General features: G+C 46.9%; 1 protein-coding gene across 1 annotated transcript; it reads left to right on the forward strand.

Moving 5' to 3' along the window:
- The first annotated feature begins 316 nt into the window (after positions 1–316).
- MED10 (mediator complex subunit 10) lies at positions 317–7,018 on the forward strand. The gene is made up of 4 exons (XM_032279133.1): positions 317–543; positions 1,680–1,763; positions 4,539–4,641; positions 6,349–7,018. Exons 1-4 carry the CDS (start codon positions 422–424, stop codon positions 6,445–6,447), a joined length of 408 nt encoding a protein of 135 aa, XP_032135024.1. The 5' UTR covers positions 317–421; the 3' UTR covers positions 6,448–7,018.
- Positions 7,019–11,001: the final 3,983 nt, after the last annotated feature.

Raw genomic sequence — 11,001 nt, forward strand, 5'->3', positions numbered from 1 at the left:
TGTTGCTTGAAGATGCTCCATTGCACAAAGTGTTCAACTTCTCCCATGACCGAGGCAGGTCTGATGTGAGTGCAAGCACTCGCCCCGCTGCGCGCGGAAGCCTCCTGGGTATCCAGAGCGCAGCCCCGAAAGCCCGGCCGGCCCCGCCCTTAGGCCCCTCCCCCCCCCGCCCTTAGGCCCCTCCCCTCCCCTCCCTTAGGCCCCTCCCCTCCCCGCCCTTAGGCCCCTCCCCTCCCCTCCCTTAGGCCCCGCCCCCAACGAGCCCGTTCCGACAACCAGGCTCCGCCCCCAACACCTCGCCTGCGCGCTCCCAGAGGAAACGGAAGTGGTATCTGTCCGGACGGAAGCAGGAAGCGGGAGCGTAGGGCCACCCCTGCGGCGCTCCTGGCTGAGGCTGTGCGGCTGGGGTCTGGCCGAGGCGATGGCGGAGAAGTTTGACCACCTAGAAGAGCACCTGGAGAAGTTCGTGGAGAACATTCGGCAGCTCGGCATCATCGTCAGTGACTTCCAGCCCAGCAGCCAGGCCGGACTCAACCAGAAGCTGTGAGTAGCGGCCCGAGGCTGCCGGCGTCTCCCCAGGGCCTGGCCTGGCAGCGTGTGCTCGGGGAGCGGGGATCGAGGGAGGCAGAGCCGAACCTGACCGCTGCTCCTGCCCCACCAGCTCTCTTGTCTGGTCCCGGAGCCCGGGGCGTCTTTCCTGGCTGTGTTCAGAGGGCGGGACCCGCGTGCCGCCTGTTGCCAACCGTCTCCTTCCCAACTTGATTAGAGGAACCTCTTTGGGGCCTGTTTGGAGACATAATCATGGCCGGATGATGTACTTACCGTTTCCCTATCCAGGGAATCATGCTTTCTGTTCTAGCGTCTCCCCTCTCCTGTGTGACCCCTCCCAGCCCTTCCTCCTGGAGCCCTTCTGGGAGTTCAGTCCCTGTCCCCTGAGGGGAGGCAGGCTCCACAGTGAGTGTGCGCCCTAAACTACGCCTCAGAAGGTGACGCTCCGAGGCCACCTCCTGCAGATGCCTGACAGTGGGGGAACTGGGGGGAGGTGGTGGTGAGGAAGGTTACAGAACGTTTATTAATTATTATTATATTTTGGCAACAGCCTAGTGCTGGTCGTGGCGCTAGGCCCTGGGACGGAGAAAAGGCAAATGAAAGTACAGCACTTTCGAGAAGGGCTTCATATGGGGCACGGACATGCAAAATATTGCAGCCGAGGTTCCATACCCAGTGTTGTGGGAATAGCCAGGCCAGGGCTGGTGTAAGAAGGGCCCAGAGAGGAGAGGAAGCTAAACCAGGAAGGATGGCTTGCTTTCGCTCAGACCTTGAGTATAGTCCGCTGCCGTATGTGTTCGCTGATACCGCACACGGTCATATGCTCAGTCAGGTCATTGTTTTTGAGAGACGGTTCATATTTTTTATCAGGTTCCCTCTCAATCCTCCTTACTGGCAATTTGTAGTTTAGAAGGGAAGTAACAAACATTTAAGAGTATCTTGTAACTCTAAAGGTGTCCTAGGAATCCTGTAGCTAACCAAAGAGGTCAGGGCCATGTATGACCCGCACAAGTGTGAGGAGAGCTTGTGTGGAGCCCCAGTTGGCTGGGTAGCTCTGTGGGTGGTAGCTCTGTGGGTGGGGCTTATTAAGTGAAACTAACCGGACCACTGTGTTTTTGCCTTTCCCCCAGGAATTTTATCGTTACTGGCTTACAGGATATTGATAAGTGCAGACAGCAGCTTCATGATATTACTGTACCGTTAGAAGTTTTTGAGTAAGTAACATTCTTGATGTTAGTCTTGGGTATAAATCTTGTTCAGTTGTGGTGTGGTGTCATGACTTCTTCATCACTGACGTTTGAGTGCCTGCTGTGTGGTAGGCACAGCCTAGGTGCTGGGGATGTGCCAGTGGCAAAAAAGTAGACAAAAATACTTGTCCTCATGGAACTTAACATTTTAATGGGATTACAAAACTAAAAAAGAATTTCCTTAATATTGCATTGTTGAAAAAAGTTACATGTAAATAAAGGCTTATTAAATACATGAAAAACATCATAGGTTTTCAAAGTCCTGCTTAGGCTAAAGAACAATCACAAAACTTCCTTTCTTCCTTAAGAGGTGAAAAGTCATATGAGGGCTATATTATACATTTTTTAAAAACGGCAGCCAGAAACAGCCTGAAAAGCAGTCTGGTTTGATGTTCCCAAACTGCCTGTGGAGTGCTAGTTCTGAGAGATGGAAATATCTGCTCTGTCGAAGGGGGAAAGAAAGGATTCTTATTCCAAGTATGCTTGGGAGGCTGTTCACTGTTTTCTGTGGGAGAGTTGTGTGCACCTATCTCAGTAATAGTCCTGAGAACATATACAGGAATAAGCTTTTTAGGTTTTTTAAATCCAGGTTTTATCACATTGATTTAGTCACATCTCTGATTTCACACGTGAAGGAGCTGATAAGTAACTGCAACCGGTTGTTTACCTAACAAGTGTCAGAGTTAAGAGGAAACCCCGGACTCACACTTTCTTGCCCAGTGCGAAGCAGCCTCTCCCTCCTGGTGCTGGCTCGCAACAGCAGGAACGTTTTAGTATTTCTTGCAGCAAAACTTCCAATGTAAATCACTAGATTTCCTTGAGTAGTAAAGGGGAAAAATTATGGTGGTTTTCCATCCCAAAAGGTCAGAGATACAAGTTCTGGTTATAGTGCAGCAGCAGCCTACAGAGACAGGGCAGGTACAGAGGTGGTTTTCTTGGTTTCTGATCTTCTGTTCACCTGCTGATGACTTCGCCACGTGTTCCCTACCTGTGTTCAGTGTGCACCACTGAGACGTCTGACTTCAGGTGGGAGTGAAGGTTTTACGCCTGAGAGTACTCTTGGCTTTGGCTTTCTGCTTGAGTCCAGGAATGCAGTGTCCTTTGTGCTCCTCTGGTTATGAATGCAGGGGATGCACAGAGTGACAAGTGGCAAGTAACTACTTGTGTCTTCTGAAGCAGAACAAATGGAGACTGATCAGAACAGGTTGCTTCAGGGCAGAAGGAAGTGCTGGGCCCAGGGACGGATGAGGTTGACCTGGGGTGTCAGGAGGAGGATGCCAGTGAGCCCTAATACAGAGCAGATCCTGAGAGTTCATTTGCAAACCGGCTGCCAATGTCTACCCGATGTAGACGGAATTTCCTGGTCCCCAAGTGACCTTTTCAGCATATACGTTTACATACACACCAACTGTGTCTTTAGCTAAGATGAAAAGAGCTTGGCCCTTGTCCCCAGGACTTTGTATATGGGCAGGAGTGGGTTCCACCCTTGAGTCTTAAAATAACCAAGTCTGAGCAGGATGTCCATGTTGTTGAAGAAATGGCTGTCAGGTCACATGGTCAACCTTATTCTGTGAGCCTGTCAGGTTTTCTTGAGAAATGGATAGATTTTGTTTAGAATTAACCACAATTTGCTACATTATATTATTTTAAAAACACTGAAATGAAATAGAATTTCTAGAACTTGCACTGTTTTTATCTTTTGCTGTCTGTCAAACCTACTGTTTTTTATACCATTAGTAGTAACCTAATGATATCTTTATTCTCAAGTGATTTTGTATTTTTGGCCTCAATTATAAAAAAAAAGCGAAAATGGAGTGAGTTTTCAGTTTTTGTTTTTGTTTTAAATAATGAATGATTCAATTTAGTTGAATGATAAGATTTCTTTAGTGTACAGAAATAGGCAGGTGGCCTGCTCTTGGTAAAATTTAGATACTGATCTAGGCAGTATGCTTAATTAAGTCTTTAGGATAATGAAGATAATTTCTGGGGGAAGTGTCAGAAATTCTAAGTAACAGCTTTATACCGTTTAGAAATAATTGGCCAGAATGTTTCTGTTATATTTAAACTACTTAGGTGTATTTAATGAAGTAGTATATTTAGTGAAGTGGTATCATTTTACAAATCATCCCACTGCTTTAAAAAGAAGCTCCCTCTTCTTTTTAAAGCAGTGGGATGCTTTGTAAAATGATCCTGGGGCCGTCGCTACTGGGACCCTTGGCTTGTAGCTCTCCTTTCCTTTCCCCTGAAGCTCCTCCACAGAGCGTTTGCCAAGCAGCAGGGCTGACCTGGAGTGGAGGCTGCATCGTAGCAGGGTTCCCCTGTGTCACCCAGGCCTGAACCCCCGGAGCTCATTTAGTTTCTTCTATTGTCAAGAGTTGCCTTACCATACAGGCTGTTATAAGAATCAAAAAGGTAATAATAGCATGAATGAATTTTGAAAAGTGCAAATGCTAAACAAATGTAAAGTGATACGGCCTGTGAGTGTGCTTTGGTTTATAAGTGATCATTACTTGATTTTATGAGCTGTTCATATTATCAGAAGTAATGAGATCAGATTAACCGTACTTATGTAAATGAAGGAATCTTAATTCCCCTGGTTCCCAGACTCAGTTTTGTCTAAACAAAGCCATGTGCAGTTATATATTCCTGACCATTTTTCCCCCATGTCTTTCAGAAAGCTGAGAGAATAGGCGTCGGTCATGGGAATATGGGAATGCTAATTGAAACGTTTCATGTTTTCAGATATATAGATCAAGGTCGAAACCCCCAACTCTACACCAAAGAGTGCCTGGAGAGGGCTCTAGCTAAAAATGAGCAAGTTAAAGGCAAGATTGACACCATGAAGGTAAGACTCTAAGGAGTGTCAGAAATACACTGGGAAGAGATGCCTTCTCAGTGAAATTTGGTTAAAAGACTGCCATTTTTTTTCCATACTTGCTAGAATATTGACCATTTCATAATTTTACACATTGGGATTTCTGAATTGTGTAATAGGCAGTAAGTAAAATTAGATATGAGTGATCTGTGTAGTAGCATTAAAAACGTACACTAATCTTACTCTTAAGAAAATCCAGGGTAATTTTTGTAATTGGTAGTTCTCACTAGCTGTGATGTTTTCAATTTTTTAAGACACACTTTTATTGCATTGATACTTTCTATTTCTGTAGCAATTCCTACTGTTGAAGGCTTCCCATGTAGTCATAGTTCTTTGGTTTAGAGGATTCTCGAATATTGATTTTACTCTTTGTTCAGCTTCTGACCTCCACACTTCTTTTTACCATATCCACTGTCATGAAATTCTCCAGATCATCTGCTTAGTTTTTCTTTGCCTTGATGAGATGTAGAGAACTCTCTGCACTTGAACATGAAATAATTTTTTCTTAAATTGACTCAAATGTGGTTCAAATTGGTGTTTGGTTTCTTTGTTTGGACCTCACGGCCACTCATGCCTGTTGGCGCCGTGTGACTGTGACTGACTGCTGTGTACAGCAGGGAGCCCAGCCCGCCTCTCCTGCTGCTCACACCACTTGCCCCTTCCTCCTCCAGGCCGTCTATGCTTGCCTGGTTTTCAGTTCTGGAATACATCCACCTCTTCGTTTGTGTTCTTTTCTCCTGCTATCTTCTCCGCCTAGAGCTCTTCCATGTGCCGTCCTTCCAGTCTCAGATGATTTCGCCTCCTCACAGAAGCCTTTGGGATCAGCCTTTTCTAAAGCTGCTTTTCTTGAGAACCCTGGTCAAGATTTACCTTTTATTTTTTCTGTTTGCTCTGCCTCCTCTGCCGGCTCCTTGGGCTCCAGGATCACAGGGGATGTGAATGTCCTGTTCCTTCTGATGCCTGGAGCCAGACTGGGACACGTGTGCTCAGCCATGGCCGATGTGCACAGTCAGGGATGGTCGCACAGTGGCCTCTTGGTGCTCTGGCCGAGTGAGAGGAGCTAGGGGAGGAGCTGTCAGTAGGAGACCTGCCTAGTCACAGGCAGGCCACAGGGCTTCCAGAATCCCATGCAGGTGATCCCCTCCTGGTGGTAAGCAGCACACCTTGGAAGTGGTGTTTTGTTAGAGTTCCTGGTATGGTGCCCACACGTCATCTCTGTTTGTCCATTTGGGATTGAGGAGTTGTTGGTCCAGCATCACCTTCAGCGCCTAGTGTACTCTTTATCAGAAGCGAGGGGTGATGGTTTTGATCCGGTCTGCTTGGTAAAGCTGAGTGAGAATTATATCGGCCAGCAGAAACGTCTCTCTCCACGTGAACACAGCCACTGGGCCCCCAGGGACGTGGCTTACAGTTGCAGCAGGCTCCTGTCACATCGATGCCTTTGGGCAGTGCAGAATCGTGCTGCTGGTGGTGATGCCCGGGGCTGTGCAGTTTTGCTTCCTTTTGTATATGTTGCCATTGGTGTCATTTCCTCTGAGATCAGTGGAAGTCTGAGGTCAGTCCCGTGGCCCTGTTTTGCTTAGTGGGCCCTGTGTTTAAACTCCCAAAAGGCATATTTTAAATAGCTATTGGAGTGTTGAAGTAGAGAGCTCCTTTGAAAATGTGTTTTCTTTGTAGAAATTTAAAAGCCTGTTGATTCAAGAACTTTCTAAAGTATTTCCGGAAGACATGGCTAAGTATCGAAGCATCCGGGGGGAGGATCACCCGCCTTCTTAACCGGCTCACCCTCCCTCTGCGAAGATCCCTGTGACCGCGATGCTGCCTAAGGCTGGGACTGGAGCGCTGATGCCACCTTCCTGCTGACATGGGACTGGGCCCTGTTAACGCCCCTCAGCCCCCCTGTCTTCATTGTTCAGCCTCATGGGACAGCGGGGCTAGAGGAGAAGCGGAGCTGTGTCCCAGCCGTTCCAGCAGCTCCTCTGTCCATCCGGTGTCGTCTGGCTCTCAGAGTGGTGACTCCATGTCACCATGGGGATCATTCTCTGCAGGCAGATGGGGCGCAGGAAAACAGGCTTGGAAATATTAAATATGATGGGTAAATTAAAAGTTTTACAACATTCTACCTAATATTTTCCTTTTACTGTACTCTTTCTGTTCCATTTTATTGTGTCAGAAAGCTAAAAGACTAGGAAAAATCTTTTTAAAAGAAAAATTGATTCAATGTGGAAAATACTTAAATTGGTATTTTACATTTTCAGGTATAGTGCATAAATGTTTTAAATGTAACTGTTTTCATGGATTTCAATTAGACATGCGTACAATAAACTAAGTGGCTTATTCCATGTAATTATTTTTGTAATATTTTTATAATATAGTACAGTGTGTCTTGTAAACAGTCAATTATTACTTTCCCAGAGGGTTCATAATATTCATAAGAAAATTTGTTCTCCAGGCATTTAGGCAGGAAAAGCTAAAGCAAAACGTAGAATTCCAATTTTTTCTACAACCCCTTTCTTAGGGGCTGTGGAACACCAGTTTGCTGACACTCTTTTTTTTTTTTTTTTTTTTTTAACAGTGGTAAAATATACTTTTATTTACTTTGTTGAGCCAGAGAGTTGTAAAAAAAAACTATTGCTAAAGTAGATATCAGGCAAACAGAAAGGTGCTTTAGAAGTCCAGTTACTGTGGAGCTTATTTAAACTAAGAGAAAAAAGTCATAATGTTTTCATTGAAGGACGCCCTGCAGTGCGTGCTTATAGACCACGAGGGGATTTGGTGAACCTGCACCTGGCTGGTGGGGGTGGGGGTGGGGGGGGGGGTGGGGGGGCTTGAGAACTGCATTTCTCGTGAACTGCAGGTGGCGCTGTTTCTGTGATCTGTCGGAGTTGAGGCCCTAGTGTGGCCTGTGCCGGGTTCCACCTGTAGACCCCTGTGTTGGAATGGCCTGGGCAGGCTGGTTAGCAAGGTAAGGCCCCAGTTCAGACCTCTGAAGCCACAGGCTTTAGGATGGGGCCAGGGGATCTGCATTGATTTGCCTCTTACAATTGATCCTGAACCAGCCTAGATCCTAGCCAGGGCTGTCAGAAGAACACAGTACATTCTGGGTGGTTTAAACAACAAACATTTATTTTCCCACAGTTCTGGAGGCTGCAAGTCTGCGATCACGGTGCCAGCAGAGTGGGTTTTCCCTGAGGCCTCCCTGGCCTGCAGATGGCCACCTGCTCGCCGTGTCCTCACATGGCCACTCCTCTCTGTGTGTCACAGCCCTGGTGTCTCTTCTGTGTGTCTTAATCTCTTTGGAATCTAAGGACACAGGTTAGGTGGTATTAGGACCCGCCCGAAGGAAACATTTTTAACTTACTCCTTTGAAGACCCTCTCCAAATACAGCCAAATACAGTCACATTCTCAGGTCCTGGGTTTAGGGCTTTGACACTGGAGTTTTGTGGGGACGCAACTCAGTCCAGAACGGTCCCCAGGAGGGTTGTATTTCCTGAGTCAGGGACAGGGCCCCTTAGGAAGTTGGTCCCTTATTAGCAGTTCTGTTCTCTCCAAAAGCACTAGAAAAGGACTGCTACCCAGGGGAAGAGTTTCTGTTAGAGAAGACTAGGCCCCTGTCCGGCAGGTCGGGTGCCTGCAGTCCCTGTCCGCTTGGTTTTTCCGGCATGAAGATGCTGACTGTTGACTGCTGCACCAGGGCCCTGTGGGCACATGGCTCGCTGGCTCTTGCCACACACTTCACCTGCATCCACTCAGCTGGCCCTCACCAGCCCTGCAGGGTCCGGCTTTCTTTATATTACTCATGTTGAAGTTGGGGCACCAGGGCTTAAATAGCGTGCCCAAAGCCCTGCAGCTTCACCTCCCTCTTTGCTGGCTCCTGGTGGGTCCGGGGTGTCCACAGTCGCCTCTTCCTGGGCTCTGAAACATGGAGGCTGTGCCGGCAGTGGGGGCTCTTCTACGTATCCCGGGACTGAGTTATTCGGCTGGCCTCGGGCTGTTTGAATCCTGATGTCTGAGCCTTGGGAATAGGGAGTGGGTGACTCAGATGCATATCTGGCAGCTGGTGGAAATAGCCCCACAGCATGGGAGTCTGTGGACCTAGGCCCAGTGGGGCAGGTGTAGCTGTCACACATTATTCTGTAATATACACCAGTCTTTTTGAGTAGAAGTTTGGGTATATGGATGCACTGCCTGGTGTATCTCATCACCAGGCTCTCATCAGTGATGACACCACCACAGTGGGTCCCCAGGCAATGAATAGGTGTTGAAGCCTCTTGATGCTGTGACAGGCCACATGCCCCTGAGTTCACAGGAAGGTCTCCTTTTTCCACCCCACCTGCCATTCCTGTTAGTCGTAAGTGCCCATCACTTTCAAATCCCCTGAGTTGCTGAGGGATCTGCGTAGCTCGGAATTGATGTCAGCGTGAGAGCACTGGAGGGTTCCAGGCCACGTCTGACACTCGGCAAGGGATGCTGTGACTGTCACTGCCACTGTCTTCCAGGCCTCTCTACCTAGAGGAACTTGGGTTCAGGTACACACCCCTGGCCTCATTCTTTCTTCCATTGGCCCTTCATCCCTTCCTCTCAAAGACCTCAGTTTGGTTAAAAGAATGACGATGAGAGCCATCCTGGGGCAGGATCAACCATTTCGATCAGCTTCTTCACATCATCCCTGCCCACTGCCACGCAGCTAGTTGTCAATCCCTGCTTTGCTCCTCATCTCTTCCTCCCCATCCCTTTCTTCCTCCAGACACAGATCAGACAAACAGCCCCGGGCCCACTGATTTTTGTTATGCCCAAGGACGCCGCTGAACCGTGAGGCCGGTATGGATTCAAACAGGGCCTGAGCCTGTTTCACTGCTCTCGGTAATCTGTGCTGCCTCTGAGTTAGAACGGAAAAGCAAAAATTAAGCCCCACCTTTACACAGAACTAGAACATTCTTTATCTTTTTGAGTATACAATCAGAAGGGTTCATTACAGAAAACTGAAAAATATAGCTACAAAAATCTCCATATTTCTGCCCAAGTTGTTGATATTGTGATTTTCACCCATCTAGACGTTTTTCTTTGTGCACAGATGCACACACACACACACACACACACACACACACACACATTGAGTAACTAGATGTGGGATTATTACTATACACATGAGTTGGTAACCTGTGTTATTCTGCAGGTTGCCATGACATCTGGGCAACTCAATAAAGTTTCTCCCACATAATTTTAATATTTAGTGTTCCATTAATATGTTAACAGCAGTTATGTTATTTACATGCTGGACAGTTTAAGCACGTTCTATGCATTGCCTCAATTCCCACGGTAAACCAGTGAGGCTTACAGATGAGGGACCTGAGGCACTTGCCCAGGTCGTGCAGCTGAGTGGGAGAGCTGGGCCTCTGCCCACCATGTCACAAGTATCTGTGGCTCTCCTTGGCTTAGTTCATCAGCTCCCATTGGGTACCTGTGTGGGTCACAGGTTTTCACTAATATGAAGTTAGTGTCTTTGACCTAACACCTTCCGCTTGTTCAATTATGATTCAGGGTAAATTCCTGGAAGTTGAGCTATTGGAGTTACACGTGATTAGGATTGTGATGCCACCAGTCTATTGCCCTCAAGTCCTGAAATATCCAGGTGTTGTTAGTTACAAAGGCAAGTGCTCATCTCTGGGGAGTATTGGTAATGCCACTGAGTAGTTTTATTAATTTTCTGTGTTATTTCCATTTTTGAATCCTATCAAATATATATAGATGCCTCGTTAAAATATTTCTACAGTCAGTGACAGTACAGGTGCTGGCTACAAACAGGGTCACAGGCTTACACTGTATAACCACGCGAGCCAGCTCTGTTTCCTGCCACTCATCTGCATAGAGGTGACCCATCTGTCCGTGTGACAGACGTGCCATTGCTCCAAGGGAGTTCGACAGAATATGCAGCCCTTGGTCCTGTCAAGACTCAGGTGACGTTAGGTGGCCGATGTACCACTTCTTAAACTTTTAAAATGTACCACAAACCTAAGAAGTTACAAAGGAAAAGATTGATACATTTGGCTATATAGCTAAATTAGGAAAAAAAATAACATAAGGCTAAAAACACCATAAACTCAAAAGGCGAAAAAACTAAGAAAGATCCTTTTTTTTTTTATTAAATAGAGACAGGGTCTCACTCTGTGGCTCAGTTTGAAGTGCAGTGGCACAATAATAGCTCACTATAATCTTGAATTTCTGTGCTCAAGGGATACTCCCACCTCAGCCTCCTGAGTAGCTGGGACTATAAGCATGCACTACCGTGTCTGGTTAATGTTTTTTATCTTCCTTTTGTAAAGATAGAG

Source organism: Sapajus apella, unplaced genomic scaffold (assembly GCF_009761245.1).
Source record: "Sapajus apella isolate SASKATOON/1434 unplaced genomic scaffold, GSC_monkey_1.0 scaffold11, whole genome shotgun sequence".
Taxonomy (NCBI): domain Eukaryota; kingdom Metazoa; phylum Chordata; class Mammalia; order Primates; family Cebidae; genus Sapajus; species Sapajus apella.